The sequence below is a fragment of the Glycine max genome, chromosome 14, assembly GCF_000004515.6.
Source record: "Glycine max cultivar Williams 82 chromosome 14, Glycine_max_v4.0, whole genome shotgun sequence".
In the NCBI taxonomy this organism is placed as follows: domain Eukaryota; kingdom Viridiplantae; phylum Streptophyta; class Magnoliopsida; order Fabales; family Fabaceae; genus Glycine; species Glycine max.
The window spans coordinates 25,009,122-25,028,636 of NC_038250.2; the positions used below are offsets into that span (position 1 = coordinate 25,009,122).

General features: G+C 31.1%; 1 protein-coding gene across 1 annotated transcript; it reads right to left on the minus strand.

Annotated features, from left to right (window-relative positions):
- Positions 1 to 730: 730 nt before the first annotated feature.
- LOC102662373 (18S rRNA (guanine-N(7))-methyltransferase RID2-like) lies at positions 731 to 17,596 on the minus strand. Its single transcript, XM_014766781.2, has 7 exons — positions 17,519 to 17,596; positions 9,507 to 9,634; positions 2,074 to 2,155; positions 1,898 to 1,973; positions 1,735 to 1,818; positions 1,583 to 1,638; positions 731 to 976 (listed from the first exon to the last, which is right to left on the minus strand). The coding sequence occupies exons 1-7, from the start codon at positions 17,594 to 17,596 to the stop codon at positions 920 to 922; spliced, it is 561 nt and encodes a 186-aa protein (XP_014622267.1). The 3' UTR covers positions 731 to 919.
- Between the last annotated feature and the right edge of the window lie 1,919 nt (positions 17,597 to 19,515).

Sequence of the window (19,515 nt, forward strand, 5' to 3'; positions counted from 1 at the left end):
AAAAACAACTACTTATTGTGAAGTACTATATATATTATTTTTATATTATAATAATGATATATAATATATAATAACCTAAATCCAGCAAACAATGTCAGGCAGTATGAGTAAGAAATTCTAAAAGGTAGGGTCTCCATGTACCTACCTGCTACAGTGTGAGAGAAAGTCTCAGCAGCGAGAAGCCTTGCCATGACTTCCATTCTCCCACTTCCCGCAAATTTAGTTATTTTATTTTTCACATTTAACATGGGGTTCATTCTGATTTATTACCTGTGTTCACCCCCACCCTATATGATCATCCATGCTTGTGCAGTTATGCCTCTTAATCAGATTCTAAGATTCTCCAAGGCTATTTCAGACACATGCTTCATCCACCACAAACTCGAAATGTGGGTGTTATTAGGAAGAAAATGATCAATTGGCTTCTAAAAGTTTAGACAGAAAAAAATATCTAATGTCTCAATAATTCTTTAAGGAAGGACAACTATTCTATGTGATCAAGAAATGTTCGAAAAGTTAGCTTCATAAAGTAGACAAATCCATCTGTGGAAGTGAAAAAGGAAGACCACAAATTTTTGTTTAAATGGTATATAGGTTGCATATAGATGCGGCATTTCAATTCATCATAAGCATAAGGAGACACAAAAAAAAGATTGTGCTACTTAATCATATTAAACTTATCATAGTTCTAAAAACATTGCATGCTATATCATATATGAAATATTGGTTGAGGCACACCTTTCAAGTTACTATTTCTTTATCCTAAAAAAGTTACTACTATTTCTTTGTTCTTAATCGAGGGGGAGACTGAGGGGATTCATTGCTTCAGTTTTGAACTATTGATTTCCAGCATTTAATTGCATGTATTGATAAGTATGGATGGGTGGTAAGCTTTCATTTTATTATATTGAAAACAAACCTAAACAGCAGATATACTGATGGCCCCATCCATAACTCCAGGACGAATTCCTAGACCCTGAAACCAAATGACAAAGTGATAGAAAAATAGTAAGCCAAGGTGCAGAGCATGGATGTCATTTTTATTTTGTCAATAATAACTCATTTATTGCACACAAACATCATGACCAAAACACACACATAGAAGAGTATTATAAGTTTATAACATAAATTAGAACACGATAACATTGAGCAGGAACAGCAATTGGGGGTGCCAGGGGGGATTCATTGCTTCAGTTTTGAACTATTGATTTCCAGCATTTAATTGCATGCATTGATAAGTATGGATGGGTGGTAAGATTTCATTTTATTATATTGAAAACAAACCTAAACAGCAGATATACTGATGGCCTCATCCATAACTCCAGGACAAATTCCTAGACCCTGAAACCAAACGAAAAAGTGATAGAAAAATAGTAAGCCAAGGTGCAGAGCATGGATGTCATTTTTATTTTGTCAATAATAACTCATTCATTGCACACAAACATCATGACCAAAACACACACACAAAAGAGTATTATAAGTTTATAACATAAATTAGAACACGATAACATTGAGCAGGAACAACAATTGCAATAGCAATAATACTGATTAAGCATAAATAAGGTGAATAGTAGAGATATACCTGACCCATGTCACCAAGTAAAAGGTCACCCTCAACCTCTCGCTCCACCGCAACATCTTATACGTTTAACAAAAATAAATAGAATTAGCAACAAATATATAAAAATTCAAAATAAATAGGAATAACAAACAATATTTCAAAACATAACATACTAAGCATTGATGCTGAAATATCAAGCCTAATCCAATGGTGTCCATTCTCCAAGATTGTCTCACCGCTAAGTCCCGATCCACAACCTACGTCGATTATTCATAAGCCAATAAAATTCGACAAAAGCGACAAAGAATAGCTAAATTGAATTAAAATTAAAATTACCGATATCAAAGGGTAAGTTAGGAATGTCGTCATCAGGCAAAGCAAGTAGTTCAAGAGCTCTCTCTGACAGAGTTGCCTATTTGGCACAAAGGAATTAATTAATGAATGAATTTCAGAAAGAAAGAAAATTGAATTGGGAATGAGAAGAAGAAGAAGAAGAAGAAGAAAGGGAAAACCTGAATTTGAACAATACGGGAAGCTCTGTGGCACGTAGTTGAGGCATGGCTTTTTGCTTGCTCCAACACCAGCTCCCTCAACCTACACGTCAACAAATGAAGAAGGGCAAACTACAGGTGGCAATTTTTTAAGCAGGGGTACAATAGGCTTTTTCCTATACTCCTCTTTTATAATATAGGATATAGACTAGCAAGATATATGTGCATTCACAGGGTTGCTTTTATTGTTATGTACGCTCAAAATACACTTTATAAAATTGAATTTTTATATTAAAACAAACCTAATTAACTATTTATATTCTCTAGAAGCGAAAAAAGTAAGAATATTCAAGCAAAAAAAAATCATTCAACCAAATCCTAATTAAAAAATTGAAACGATGTTGTTACCTGTTTCAATCTTATAAATTTTATTTCAATGTATTTATCATGCATTGATGTAAAAAAATTAAACACTGTTATAATTAATTCAATTTATGATATTATTAAATATGTAACATTTTGTAATAAAAATATATTTAACAAATTAATATTCAAATATGCATTGTTTGTGTGTGTGTGTGTGTGCGTGTGTGTGTGTGTAAAAATTGTTGATCCTTTGATATGTTGTTAGGTTAAATTCTCAATCTCAATAAAAGAGTTTTGTCACCCTTAACCTTGTGTTTGGATCATGAATTTCAAAATTCTATGAAATTTGAATTGCTTTAATTTTAATTTTCTTCATTTTTTGAATTCTTTTTTTTTAATTTGGATAAATCAATTCAAATTTCTTCAATTTATTTTTAGATAAGGAAATTCAATTTTCTTCATATGTAAAATTTTAATTATATATTTTAAATAGATGAAATTTTAATGTTAAACTTTATAGAAAACAAACACAATATAATGTTAAAATATTAATTAAAAAATATTTTTCAATTTTTAGTGATTTAAAAATACAAAATATTGATAATTTTAATTAGGATTGTTTTGCCTAACCACAATCAGTGATGTTTTTCAACCGATATCAACCAAAGCTATTTTTCGGTTGACATCAAATAGGGTTTATTTTTTCAAAGTATGTCGTGAATATTTGTTAGCTGACGTCAATTGGGGCTATTTTTCAACTAGCATTAGTTGAGTCTATTTTTCTGTCAATGTTGGCTATGTTTTTTTACCAATGTCGTCTAGGGTTTATTTGGCTGACATTGGCTAAGGCCTTTTCAAACAACATTGAAAAAGGCTATTTTTAGCCAATGTCAGCTTGGGATTTTTTTGTTGATGTCATCTTGGGATTTTTCAGTCGATAAATAGCCCTAACTAACTAACATTGGCCTTAAAAACACTAGCAGGTGTTGACAAAATAAATCTTCCCAACATCAGCTAAAAAATAACTTAGTCGATGTCGACCAATAAAACCTACCTGACCTCGATTGAAAAACATCATTGGTCAATGTTGGCCGAAAAATCCCTAGACTAAGTTGGCTAAAAAATAGCCCTAATCAATGTCGGACAAAAAACCCTAGCCAACATCGGCTATAAAATAGCCTTGGCTGATGTTGACTAAAAAATAGCTCTGACCGATGTCGACCGAAAAAACTCTAGTAGATGTTGAAGAAAGAACCTAGTCGATGTCCATTAAAAATAGTCATGCTTGATGTCGGTCAAAAATACCTAGCTGGTGTTAGCAGAAAAAAACCCTAGCCAACATCAACCAAAAAATCCTAGCTAATATGGTTAAGAAATAGCTCTGGCTGATGTTAGTAGAAAACTCTAGTCAATTTCAGCAAAAAAAAAAATCCTAACCAACGTCAGCTAACAAAATTTTGTTGACATAAGCTAAAACACCATAGCAAACATTAGCTAAAAAATAACCCTAGTTGATGTTGGCTAAAAAATAGCTTTGGTTGATGTTCGTTGGAAAAACCCTAGCAGGTGTCTACTCAAAATTTAGCCATGACCGATGTTAGTAGAAAAAATCTAATCGATGTCAGCAAAAAAAATCATTGGTCAACATTAACTAAAAAAACTTGGACGACAACGACAAAAAAATATCCTTGGCCGGCGTTAGTAAAAAACTCTCATGACTGACGTTATCGAAAAAATAACCCTAACCAACATCATCTAAAAAAATCTTAGCCGATATCGACAAAAAATAGCTTTGGTTGACATCATACAAAACATTCTCACAAAAAAAAAACATAAGCCAACGTTAGTGAAAAACAATTTATATTGATGTCAGTTGTAAAAACTTTGGTCACCCGTAGTTGTGAGTGTTGAGCAAGAAAAAATCACAAGCAAGAACGTGAGTTAGAGTGAACCTCTCTAAATTTTTTTTCAAATTCTTTATTTTTTGAAATAATTTGAAATTCCATTGTTTTAGTAAATCAAAATGATTCATAAAAATACCAGAAATTAAATCTCCTTTTAAATATTATATTCAAACACGTTATTTTATCATGAATCCTTTTAAATTCCTTTTAAACACACTAATTTCTATCATAAAATTGAAATTAATTTAATTTATGATGTTCTTGAGTAAGTATTTTAAAATTATTGTAATAGAATATATTTAATAAATTAATTTTAATATTTATTATATATTTACGTAGAAATGATTACCTAGTAAATATGGGTTTATAACATAAAAATAAATATTGTTTAGTCTTTGGTATATAGTTAGGTTAACTAGTCAAAGAAATAATTGTGCTGTGACTATTGTCCATAATGATATTGAATATGATTGTCTCCCATAAAAAAACAATTATTTTAATTTATAATATTATTGAGTCTATTGTATGCATTTCCATGAAATACTTGAACAAAAAAATTATTGAGTAAATAATTTAAAACTATTTTGTAATAAAAATATATTTTATAAATTAACGTTAATATATTTGTTACTACATATTATGTAAAAAATAAAAATAATATAATTTATGATATTCTTGAGTAAATAATTTAAAATTATCTTGCAGTAAAAATATATTTAATAAATTCATTTAATAAAATTATTATACTATATTTTATGTAAAAATGATTTCTAACTAAAAATAATATTGTAGGATTTCAAAATAAAAATAAATATTATTGAATTTTTTGTGTGCAAATGTGTTAACTACTCGGATAAAAACTTTGTTGTCTGACCATCATTTTCTCCCCTGAATAATACTTGTGGTCATTGTCATAACTAAAACTATTATAACTTATGAGATTATCAAGTCTTTGGTGCATACTTATGTGAAGTAGTTGAAGAAATTTTTTTATTGCAAATAATAGTTTTGAGTAAGATTACCTCTCATGACAAATATTTGTGATTTCTACTATAAAAACTTTAAACTAATTAAATTTATGATATTATTTATAAAAATTTAAAATTATTTTGAATGAAAATATATTTAATAAATTCATTTAAACACAGAGTCAAAATGTTACTTTGTAATAAATATATTAACTAATTAGATTTAAATTTATTTTTAGTATAAAAATTTTAACATTATAAAATAGATACTATTCAACAAAATATTTATTTATAAAATTATTTAAAATGATTTTATATTAGATTTAAATTTATTTTTAGTATAAAAATTTTAACATTATAAAATAGATACTATTCAACAAAATATTTATTTATAAAATTATTTAAAATGATTTTATATGAATTTTAAGTAAAATTGTGACACCCCTTATATTTTAAGACAATAGTTAATCTAATTATGTACTTACTTATCTTACATGAGAACAATTAACAATAATAATCAAATTAAGATAAAAAATAATAGACAGATGAGATTAAAATATTTAAAATTTTAAAATAAAATCTAATATATAATCAAATTTCTGAAAGATTAATCAAATAATAAATAAATCTATAAATATCTCTCTTATTACTTTCTAGCATATCTCAAATAACTCATTACAACCATGATTATAGGTTCCACCACCATAATCGTTGTTGCTACTAGCACCATCGTTAATCATACCACCTTCGCTGCTATGGCGATCATGGTCTTTGTTATCGCTACCGCTACCACTACCGACAACGACCGTCATGGAAAAAAAGGTGATAACGGTGAATCTTTTAGAGATTTAATGACTACATTAAATTTTATTTTGAATAAACATCTATGCTAAACTTTTCATAATCGTTTAATTAGAAAAACTTATATAGTGAGTCGTGACCATGAACTAAGAGTTACAGGCACATGAGCGTACACACACATACACATGCGTCGATACATAGTCATCATGGATTACAATCATCCTTAGTGCATAAAAAGGAAATATGTCAAAGGTACAATTGTCCAAATACATACAAAAGGAATGAGGTCAATCTAACTACCCACCCATCTATATATAGCAAAATAATGAACTAAGTAAGAGCAGTACATACACTTACTAGACCTCCCCAAAACGACATAAGACCTCCAAAAAGATCAACAACCTCAACACCATCTCCTCATCATCATTTCTAATGAGTGCTTACTCATTAGCAATACAACTCCCTACACTGCTAATCTCAAACCCACAATATGGATAATCATAATCCTCATTAACATGATAAAAAGGCTACAGATGAGGACTCCTCAAAGTCAAAATGAACAAGAATTTGAGGTGATGGAAAAATGTATTGTAGAGGAGGAATGGGGATCATTATGTTGTCGTCTCACTAATGAGAATCTGGCATGTCATCATCGCCTGGCGGGGGTGATTTTGGTCTCACAAAACCATTAGGAGCTGTCATAGACAAAGTCAAGTCCTCTATGGGTAACTAGATGCTCAAAATTGGTGATAGAAAGTGTAACACCTTATTTTTCGTAAAATAAATTAAAAAGGATTTTAGTTAAAAATAAATAGTTTTAGTAAAATAATGAGGATTTTGTAATCAAATAAATAAAAAGAAATAGATTTATTAATTAAACTAATGATTTTAAGGTAAATAAAATAAATATATGTTCTTATAAAACAAAAAAGATGTTTTATTTATTCATTTAATAGGGAGTAAAATATAGTTCCTTTTGGTAAAATAATAAAATAAAGAAGAATAGAGTATACAATAGGCTGAGTATCCTAGGTATAAATAGAGACACACTAGATCAATTTTATATTTACGATACATCTTTACGCTCTCTCATCCTCTCAAATTCTTGTTCCCTTTATTTTATCTCAAAACCTTCTTTTTTTTCCACATATAGTAAAACTACGATTCCAAACTCGTTAACTGTTGGATTGTCGTGAAATTTAAACATTAGGTTCAGAACTCATTTTTGAAAATCTCCACCAATTATATCTTTTGAAATAATGTTTGTGGTGGGAGAAATGTCCCTCGCACAAAGCTCTCTTTCTTTCCTGCATATATCCAAACCTATCTCAGTAAAACTACAATCCTAGACTTTTTAACCGTCAGATTATCGTAAAATTGGAACACCATGTTTGAAACTCATTTTTTCATATTTCTGCCGTTGGGATTTTTAAAATAATGTCCGTGGAGGGAGACATGCTCCTCGCATGAAGATAGTGGAATGAAGGCTATAATCTCTTCTCATTCTCTCAAACGCTTGGAAACTCTAACAGAGCAACTAGAGAAAAATTTGAGAAATCTTAGAGAACTACTAGAGATGTCACTATCACTATCAGACTACACATGTGAACCCACTTAGAGGTAAGGGATGAGTTTATCGCACTTGGGGTTAGAATGAACATGTGTATAGATCCTTAGAGGATCAAATTATGGTTTATTTTTGGATGTTTATTGTCTTGTAATTCTTCTTGTATGATTATATTTTATTTGTGGTTTGGATAAGACTTATTAGATTAGCATGATAAATTGTTATATTGGGATCATGAAATTATGATTGAAATTGAGTGTAAGTGGTAAATTGAATATGTGATGAATTGTGAGATAACATGATGCTTTGAGATTATAACAATGTTATTGAGATTGAGTATTAATGCAAAGTTGAACATGCGCTAAATTGTGAGATACACGTAAATATGTAATGATGGATTGTGACATTGTGAGATGTTAAATTGTGGACATGAGATATGATTGTGAATAAGTGTGTGGTTAATACTTGATGTGACAATTACTTGTATTGTGAGTTGTGAATGATACAATAACTCGACTAGTATTTACCTTGAGAGAAACATTTATGTGCGAGGTGTTAAAATGAAAGTGTAGGGTTCCAAGTTAGGAACACGAGGTGTTAAATTTTAGCGCAATGCACAAGGTGTTAAAAGGAAAGTGTAGGGTTCCAAGTTAGGAACCTGAAGTGTCAAATTGTAGCGAAATTTGTTAAACATGTTTGAAAACAAGTGTGAGATCATGGATATTGTATAATTCATGAACAATGTCTGCATGCAAAAGTTGTTTTAGGGGTTGAACCTGAATTAAGAAGGTGATGCCCTAATCGATTATTCAGAGTCTAGGCCTTGGAGTTAAATACACTAGGTTTGAGTGCTCCTTTAAGCCTATGTTGATCCCATATGGTTGGAGCATTATTGCAAAATAGAGTGACCCTGACTGGTCACCTTATGATTTTACCTAGTGAGAGTGACCTGACGTATCCATCATATGATGTGTCTTGTTATGTACTCCTAAGCGTCCTAGTGTTCTTTTTCACTGACATGGTACCATATTGCATATAGGATTGAGTCTTAGTGTATCTGTTGCATAACACTTGTGTAATGATCATTGTGACTTACTATGTGATAGCGGGTAATGAAATGCGTGAGTGTGAGATGTTGTGTTGTACTTGAGATTTGTTTTTCTGAACACATGATTAATGTAAAGGTGCGAAATGTAATTTTTTGGTTAAATCCTTGGGACAAGTGATGTTAGGCAATGTGGTAAAATGATGTGAATTGTGTTAAGTTAAGCATTTTATACTTATATTATATGATATGTATATCTACATGTTGTCTCATTTCTCTTATAGTTAGGAATGTGATAACCACTTCGAATGTGTTGTTTGTGTTTAGATCCTTTGATGATCTTGAACTTTGTGTTTATAAAACAAATAATTAGGTGAATGACTTTAAAGAATCTTGTGCCAAAGAACACTGAGACACAACATTCTGATAGAATTTGGTATTGGGGCATGATGTTCTAAACATGTTATTTTACTTTATTTTATTCTACTTCTTACCTTGAATTCTTTTGTAAATGTGAACGACCTTGTTTAGAGCCGAAAATGTTTTTGATAAGTTTTATTTGATAACAGTGAAATGAATGTGAACCTTTTACCCACGTGAATTTATTTAAGTGATCTGGAAAAAAATGATTTAATAAAATTTCAGATTTTTATATCTTTTTCTTGATTATATGTATCAGGGTAGAGGGTATTATAGAAAAGAGATAGTATCTGGTCCTTGAAAGATAAAGAAACCCATTCAGGCGTCATACTCCCAACACCATAGAGGGCTATAAGTAAGAGCAGTGCGTACACCTACTAGACCTCCTTAAAACGACATAAGGCCTCCTAAAATCAACAACCTCAGCAGTGATCTTCACTAAGTCCTCCGAGTCCATGTCATCACCATCATCAGAATCGACCATCTCCTCCTCATCATCACCAATGAGTGCCTGCTTATTAGTAGTATAACTTCTACAGTGTTAATCTCAGACCCAAAATATGAATAATAATCATAATCCTCATCAACATGATAAGAAGGTACAAAAGAGGAATCCTTAGAGTTAAACTGAACAAGCATATGAGGTGGTGACAAAAAGTACTATAGAGGAGGAACGGGGATTGTCATGTCGTCATCCCACTAATGAGCATCTGGCATGTCATCATTGCCCAACAGAAGTGGTGTTGGTCTCACAAAATCATCAGAAGTTGTCATAGACAAAGTCAAGTCCTTTATGGGTAACCAAAACCCAAAATAACTGATAGAAAAGAGATAGTAACGGGTCCCTCAAACTTAGAGAAATCCATTTAGGCGTCATAGTCCCAACCCCCCGAGGGCTATAAGCTAGGTGAATGTTCCCCATCCTCTGGAACTTGTCCATCTACTTATTCGTGAACACATATGAAAAGAAAACAAAGATAAAGGAGTGACCTCTTTGGAAGCCTGATTCATCAATCTCAATAGATTTAACATACAAGCAACAAACAATTGGGGGAAAAACCTAGGATTTGACCTAAGTTATAAAACTCGACCTCAACTCTTAACCAGACGTATGGTCCATACCCAACCTCTGATGATTCACCATACTCATTAGAAACTATTGGGAAGCCATTGGGAGCTCGTAAACCTTTTATAAGGTACAAACATCCATGCCATAATTATCATCTTTGAGGAAAGGGCTACCTGCCCATCAGGACTACACGACTACAACAATCTAGGTTATGCTAAGCAAGTATTCAGGTGCTTGACTTGGGATAATGAGTGCCCCCAATTGAAGGATGAAACCCTTGACCATTAAGATACTCACTTACTCAATGTCATACCTCTTAGTCCCTATCAGTGGCCCCTGCCTTTCATCCCATTGTGTGCCATATTGTAACTTCCCTGACTAAGGAACTCATGCATTAGCTGTTAGAAAATAAAATAAAAAATGAAAGAAAATAAATACCAAGAAGATGCACAGTCTTGAATTAAATAAAAAAATAACAGTAGCAAAATAAATTTAATTGACAGCACATGAATAATGCATTATAACATACAATAAGCACAAGGAAAAAATAAATTAGGGGGAGAAAAATATAGCCTGGGTTGAAGCGCATAAACGCTATCCTTAGAGAGAAAACACCCCCACTGCACGGGTAAGAAATTCTGATTGCGCTCCTGTCCCAAGATACGACAACTCATTAGTTCCGATCATGTGCAGCGAAAGGATCCCCGAACCTTAAGAACACCAATGCTCTTACTCTGAAGAAATAAATTATTTTATAAGAGAAGAAATAGAAAATTTTGGGAGAAAGGGATGAGACTGTAGCTCTGTCGGTCTTCTCTCTCTAGAGAGGAAGAAAGATATATACAAGCATTTATGCAACAACAGAATAATATGACTGTTGGAAAATATGACCGTTAGATAACAACTTAGAGGTATCAAAACAACCTTAACAAATTGTTGACTCATTAAAACAAAATCTTAAGAAAATCTAAAATAAATATTTTATTTTTTAAAATAGAATTAATATAATTAATATATATTTATAAATTTTAAATTAAAACACAAATATTTATCAACATTTTCCCACATATTTTAAAATATATTTTCTAAAAGATAATTTGTATAAAAACATAAGAGAAAGAGCATGTGATATTGTATTTCAGTATAAGGAACCTTCCGGGTTTGAGCCTTATACCTAGTGTTTATGAACTTCCATCCGAGAAAAATGTAGTGACTTGATTGTCTTGAACTACATATTCTTTAACCAGACTTTAGTACACAACCCCTACAATATTGGTGTTCAATTAGGTTCTAATCAGTGGTAGCGCGTTACACGGCTGCGCTTGTATTTTGTTTCGTGAGTATCACTTAGAGATTAGCCCATATCTCACAGTGGCGGCCCCACCACCACACTCACTAGGTGAATCCTCAAAGAGGGAGTTGTGACCCCCACCCCTACAATAATTGCCATCGGACTCATTAAGAGGTATTTTTTTTTTTACCAAAAATACACATATATAAACACCTCAACCTTAATATTGCAACAATTTATAATACACCTCGTCATAGGAATGAGAAACAGAACAGCTCCGCCAAATTTCATTTTGGTGTACTTTAGTTAACAAACAATTTCGTTGTTACCCGTTGAACTCCATTCATGGGATCACCAATCACACGGAGACGGGTGTCCATTGTTGTAACTAAATAATGGGCTTTAATCCCATTCCCCTCGACGACTCAAGTACTTGTTGACGCGTCAACCCTTTTGTAAGCGGATCCGCAATATTATTTTCTGACCTGACAAAGTCAAGAGAAATGACACCAAGAGAAATCAAATTTCTAATAGACTTATGTCTCACTCTTAAGTGTCTTCTTTTTTCATTAAAATTTTGCTTGTCACTTTAGATATAGCAATTTGACTGTCACAATGCATTGGAATTGGAGGTATACGCTTATTTAATAATGATAAATCGCATAATACATTTTTAAGAAATTCAGCCTCACTAGTAGCAGTATTTAAAGCAATAATTTTTGCTTTCATGTGAAATAATAATTTGTCTAGTAGATTTTCATGATACTGCACAACTAGCTAAAGCAAAGACATAATCACTTGTCAATTTTATTTCATCAAAATTAGAACTTCAATTTTGTATCACTAAATACCTCAATTACTTTCCAATCTACCAACTGCATGTGCAATATCAGACAGGCCTAGAGGAGTTTGTCAAATGCAACAAAGAACCGATACTTTGAGAATATTTATATGAAGAAATTCCTTTACTCAAATTTTTCTTTAACTTGATGGATAAGAGTCATAAGGAGTAAAAGCATGTTTTGCATCAAAATAATTAAACTTCTTCAATAGCTTTTCAACATAATAAGATTGGGTAAAAGTCATGCCATCATTTTTCTTTATAAGCTTAATTCCCAAAATCACATCTACTTGACCAAGGTCTTTTATGTCAAAGTTTCTAAACAATAAGGACTTCACATTATTTATGAAATGCATATTACTACCAAATATCAATATGTCATCCAGATACAAACATAAAATGACGCATCTATTATCATCAAATTGTTTCACATACACACATTTATCACTAACATTAATTTGAAAATCATAAAAAAGAATAACTTAATCAAACTTTTGTGTCAATGCTTTGGAGCTTGTTTCAAACCATACAAATATTTAACAATTTATTTTTTAAGGAAAAAGATTTTCAAAGAAAGTGACATCTCTAGATTGCATAATAGTAACATTAGAAATTTCAGTCACTTCTGAATTAATAACTAAGAATCTGTAAGTAATATTATGTAAAAAATATCCAACAAAATACAATTAACATTTTTTTTTCAATTTTTTTTTCTTATTAATAAGGATGTTAACCTTTACTAGACTCCCCCACACTTTAAGATATTTCAGATTTGATTTTCTTTTTCTCCATATCTCATAAAGATTTTTTTTTTTAAAAAAAAAATATAAGATACCATATCAAAAAAGTGACATACAAAATATAAAGTTTCACTCAAGTGTTCATTTTATTGCTTTGTGTGTTGTATTTTCACATGTTTATTATTATTATAGCAAGAAGCTACATATATAGAGGCAACCAGTCACTAACGTGTAACAACAAAATATTTACAACAATAACGTTAAGAAACAGAAAATAAAAATCGAACAAACTTCCTAACATTAAATATTTGTAATGTTCACAAAGGAAATTGACCAAGTAAAACATTGCTTCCTAACATATAGGAATGAAAATTAGTGGGATGCTTTTAGTTTTTCACATAAACTAATTCTAAAAGCATTTTATCTTAAACAAAAATACAATTGACAAGGAAAATATTTTTCAACAATCTCATACTAATTTAAAATTTCAAGAATTAAATAATATAATAAAACATTTTTAATGGAACATAATGCATTGTGTTTTCATCCATTAATTTTTCATGCTTACTAGAAAGGAACTCAGTTATATCCATTATAGATATTTTGATATAACATCATGCTACTGCAGAAAAGACTGCGCAAGAAGAAAGTATAAAACATTTTATCTCTAAGACTGTTAGAAAATAAAATAAAAAATGAAAGAAAATAAATACGAAGAAGATGCAGAGTCTTGAATTAAATAACAAAATAACAGTAGCAAAATAAATTTAATTGACAGCACATGAATAATGCATTATAACATACAATAAGCACAAGGAAAAAATAAATTAGGGGAAGAAAAATATAGTCTGGGTTGAAGCTCGTAAATGCTATCCTTAGAGAGAAAACACTCCCCACTGCACGACTAAGAAATTCTGATTGCGCTCCTCTCCCAAGATACGACAACCCGTTGGTTCCGATCGTGTGCAGCGAAAGGATCCCCGAACCTTATGAACACCAATGCTCTTACTCTCAAGAAATAAATTATTTTATAAGAGAAGAAATAGAAAATTTTGGAAGAAAGAGATGAGATTGTAGCTCTGTCGGTCTTCTCTCTCTAGAGAGGAAGAAAGATATATACAAGCATTTATGCAACAACAGAATAATATGACCATTAGATCAACTTAGAGGTATCAAAACAACCTTAACAAATTGTTGACTCATTAAAACAAAATCTTAAAAAAATATAAAATAAATATTTTATTTTATAAAATAAAATTAATATAATTAATATATATTTATAAATTTTAAATTAAAACACAAATATTTATCAACATATTAGCATGATCCTAACTCATGATAGGGGAACATGGGACTTTTCGTTAAGTTCATTAAATGTTCTTTGGAATTTCCAGTAGAGTCTTAAAGATTGTAGAGGCATACAACCTACCTCAGTCTCAATTATCATTCACAAAATAATTATATAATCCACAAATAGTGATAATATGGCAGTCATAGTACGCAACAAAAATATAATATTTACAATAGTCATAATCATCATCGAATAAATGTAAACACAGTTCTCAATAAACTTTAATATATGTGAACCAATCAATTATGCCTACACAGTTATATGCTTATGCGTAGTCTATTAATTTAATTTAGTTCTTCATCTAACTTCTTAAATTAAACTATTTACAAAGAGATAAATTTTACTAAAATATCCATATTCGACATAAAATTTCAATTCAAACCAAGTTAATTTTTAATATTGAAAGAATTTATTTTCTGATGTGGAAGATTAGATTAAACCACAACCACATAGCATACTCACGGCTTTCAAATAGACTAAGTTAAAAACTAATATTGAGGAAAAATTCTTTTCAGATGTGAAACATCAAATAAAACCGTTTTTTTTATTATTAACAAATGTCAAATTAAATAAAGTTTTTATCTAATGACCATGATATAGAGATAGAGACCGAGAACCTTACCAAGTTAAACATCCAATTTTATTTCTTCATACTCAATTTTCAAGTCTGTAGTTTGATAGAAAAAAAAATAATTTACACCGAAAGCTCATTTTTTTCCAGTTGCTGCAAGCATCTTCATATATATATATATATATATATATATATATATATATATATATATATATATATATATTCATTCATGTATCAATTTCTTTTCACCACGTATGTTGGTTATATAAATAAATGGGTAAATGTATCTATTTAAAACAAAATATTATCGACATCTTTTAATTTATATTCCTACTTCAGATGAATGAAAATATACTAATGTTAAGAACAAGAAAATATACTAAAGTTCCAGCCAAGGGAATTTTTTTCTATTCTCAAAGTTCAGGATCACATTTGTTTTTCTACAAACAATTTTACATGCAAATTAAATCATTTATTTTATTACTATTATTTTTTTTCTTTATCTAACGGTTAAAAGAAAGTAGATATCACTTCCCAGTCAAATCCCTATTCCATCTTTTCTTGTTGAACGAGAATCAGTTGTTGGAAAATTCCTTTCCCAAATTTATGTTTGATTTACTGGTTCAAGGTTAATATATAGATGATCCAAGAAAATAGCAAATAATTATCAAGCTTAATATAAACAATAAAAGAAGTTGGAGAACTTGAATTTAAATGACAGAAAAATAAAATCATCATCAAGACAGGAATTAAAATTGTAAGACAAAAGTAAATGAAAATATAAAAAATTAACAACATAAAATGTAAATTTTGTGCTGAAACCAAGAACAATGAAAAATAAATGACAAAGAGAGGTAATATAAATAATAACAGGAATTTAATAACTTGATATTAAATGGCAGAAAAATAAAGTGACCATTAAGGAAAAACTTAAAAATCGTAAGACAACCTAAATAGAAAATAATAATTAATAAAAATGAACAACATGAAATATCAATTTGTGCTAAAGTTAAAATATAAAGAGCAATCTATACTAAGTCTTATAAATGAGACGTATATGAAAAAGGCTATTATGTCCATGCTCCAGTTGTTGACATGTGTCCAATTTATTGATTTTTTGGGTATTTTTGCATCACATTTCCAGGTCCTCCATGTATTATTGCATGTGTCTTCTTTTTCTTAAATTGCTTACAGGTGGCATGTGTTGCTACATTACCCGTCCATTCTTCACCAACTCCGTTTCCTTTCTTTCTTCTTCGTTGCATTTTGCTTTCTTTCTTCTTCGTTGCCTTTGTTTCTTCTTCATTTTTCTTCCTCTGTTTCTTTCCTTTTTTTTTTTGTTTTCCATGTCAGGTCTGGGTTTTGTTTTCTTTATGCTTAAATACTTAAAGTTTCCACTTTTATTTTCAGCTATTATTATCCAGTTTTGGTTTTTCCTGTTGAGCTTTTGTTTCGTCGGTTTTGGTTTTTGCTGTCGGGATTTTGTTTCATCAATGCATGCTGTGTTTGGCAAGGAATGTTGTTTGTTTTTGCTGTTTTGGTTTTCGCTCTTGAGCTTTTGTTCCATGCATGCACTGTGTGTTTCACACGGATTGTTGTTTCAATATGCATGTTTGGTTACACATGCATGCTTTTTGGTGGTGTTGTTGATTTGTTGTTCACAAATGTTTTCGGCTTTGTTTGTGGTTTTTCAATAACAATAACTGATATCTTTGATGTTGTTTGGTATTTGATAGACGCATGATGACGATGCGTCGAATGTTTCCTAATATCTATGCATGTTTAGTTGTTACCTTTTTTTCCCCAATTCTTTATTACCTGATGTCATTTGGTGTATGCTTTGGTTGTGTTATAGGCAGGGTCAAGGAGATCGCCGAATAGGTAAGTCTTTCAGAGGAGCATGAGCTGACCTATAATTGTTAATTTGATTTGGTGTATGTTTTGGTTGTTATTTAGGCAGGGTGAAGGAGATCACAAAAGGGTAAAATGTATCAACAATGGTTGTTAATTTGTGATTGTACCAACAATTAGACAAATAAACTCCTGCAGGAAATATCACAGGCGTAAAATTCAGCAGGAGGTAGGCAAAGAAGCAATTAACATGTAAACATAAATAAGATAATTACTTCACAAATGTTGTTTATCTCAAAAATGGTCTTTGCGTTTGACTTGGAAATGAATGTTTCCCTTAATGATAATTGAGCAGGACTTGGAGGCTGTGAACTCCATTGGAAAGGGCGTGTCAAAACTGAGCGGGCCTCAATGCCCAATTCTGAAAGTCTTCCATTTTGTGGTTGGTTTTGCATGTAGATTTTTTGGGGTTTTGTTTTGATTTGGTGTGTCGGTTTTTGTCGATGTTGGTCTGCTTTTTGCAAAATGTGCAATATTGTTTTTTTTTTTGTACATTGTTGATTGCTTATGGATGTTTTTTTGTTGTGTTGAGTTGGTCCTAATTTAAGCAGTTCAGGACAATCAAAAAATCGAAAACCTGTTATTTTTTTGTAAATAATTCTACTGTGTTTGATGTCATACCATGTAGCTGATGGTTTTCTTGGTGATTGTCTCATCAAATACGGGGCACTGAAAGTTACTATTGTGGCGATGGTCCATGTGTTACGGCCTGTTCAATTTGTTGTTTTTTTTGCGCATTTCCACTTGGGGTGCAAGTTTCAACTTTTTTATGGATTCCCGGTCATTCCCTCAACTACTCCAAAGCTTCTTTCTTTGTTTTTGCTTCATTTGCTTATTGCTGAGTGTTGGATGGTGCTTTACTTGCTTCATTTCCTTGCTTTGCTTTTCATGCAGGTATCTTGAGTTCCAATTTAGTTTTCCTCCTGCTGACACGCGCAATTTTGTGTTCTCCATATGATGTTTTGCTTTTGTTGCCTTCCTGCTAAGTTTAGTTGCATATGCATGTTTTTTTGGTGGAATTGTTTATTTTTTGTCATCCAGGTAGTCCCTAAGGCTATCTTTTGCCCTTTCCCATCACCAAGTATAAGGGGTGTTCTTAAAGTTATGCAGTTGAGGTCAATATCTAATATGTTTTACGCCTTATTCATTTTTTATCAACTTTATTTAACTGTTCCTAACATTTATTTAACTTTATTAATTATTATACATTTTATTGTCGGGTATCATATATAGTTTGTTGCTTTTCTTCTTCAACAGATCCAACTTATGCTTCTATTTCTGCCTGCTGCAGGATGCTATTCATCCTTAGTTAGCAATTCTTTGCTCGCTTCTAAGTTGGCTATTAATCAGCTGGTGGAATGGAAGCAACAATTAAATGAGAGGTATTTTGCTCATCTTTTATGCATTTTTGGTTTGCCTTTGGTAGAGCTATTTGCCAAGTTATTAATGATGTGTTTTGGCGAGTTTAACTCTCCTGATAGTTTTGATTGTTAACTTTTAGTTAGTTTGCCAAGTTATTAATAAGATATTTGATATCATCTATGTTTTTTCAGGCTTTGTTGCATGCATTTGCTGGATTTGCATTTATTTCACTGTTGGTTTTTCCTGCCAATGCAACTTTTTTGATACTTCTTTGTTGTTTTTCCTCTTTATCAAATTCATCTGATTCTTCTGTTTTCCATTCATCCACAAGTTCCTATACTTCATTAGCTGGTAATTTTTTTCAGCCAATTATCTTATAGGATGCATTTGTTAAAGGAGCTCAGTCCAGTGTTGTTTGGCCACAATAATTGGATTTCTGGGGTAAATCTGTTATTTATGTTTCGTATTTGTTTTGTCCGATGGAAAATCTAACCACAGGTGGTTGGCAACTGAAATATATTAGTAAATTCTATTAGCAGGGTTGTTCCAATTGCTATCCATAACTATGGATGCTATTTTTTTACCCGTATTGGTGCATTTTTCCCCCTGCATGGTCGTTGAATGTTAATGTCATATTAACTTGGTTTGGTTTTAATTGTTTTGCTTTAAGTCATGTGGGAATTTTTAAATCATATGTTATTCTATTTTGATTCGAAAGTATGACATATGGTATATCTGATATGCATTTGCTTTGATAAGTTATTAGATTTCCTCTCATTAAATTGGATACCAAATGACAAACCTCTACCTGCATTGTTTGCTTATGTTGTTGTGTGGTATTTAAAGCATTTTGGCCATTATAATTTACTATGGAAGAATTACTGTTGATCTGCTTGCACAGTCGTCTAGCCTACGAATGATTCTAACCCCCGTGCAATTTTGACTCTTCAGAAACAGCAATTGAGACTGGGCAGTTGCCAACCAAACCAATCTTCCATTAATTGGAATTTTGGGAAAATGTAGTAATTTAATGCGTTCAATTTGTTCCTTCACCTTCCTATAACATCTTGATGTAGAGGCTTCACCACATTGCTGTAATCTTTTATCTTAGTTTTTTCCCCAAACAATAATTAGTTTCTGACCATCCCAAAGATGAGCTCAACATAATCAACAACGTCAAGCAGGGTAAGTAGTATAGCAAACTTTAATTTGCTTAGCTTTTGTTTTCAATTAATTGCTTCTCTTCACCCTAAATC

Excerpts from the sequence above, each read along its gene's own strand:
- LOC102662373 (XM_014766781.2), bottom strand. The coding sequence starts at position 17,596 with ATGGACCATCGCCACAATAGTAACTTTCAGTGCCCCGTATTTGATGAG. Across the intron at positions 1,639-1,734 it reads TATTTCAGCATCAATGCTTA|ATGTTGCGGTGGAGCGAGAG; the intron begins GTATGTTATGTT and ends TAAACGTATAAG. Across the intron at positions 977-1,582 it reads TACTTGGTGACATGGGTCAG|GGTCTAGGAATTCGTCCTGG; the intron begins GTATATCTCTAC and ends ATTTGGTTTCAG.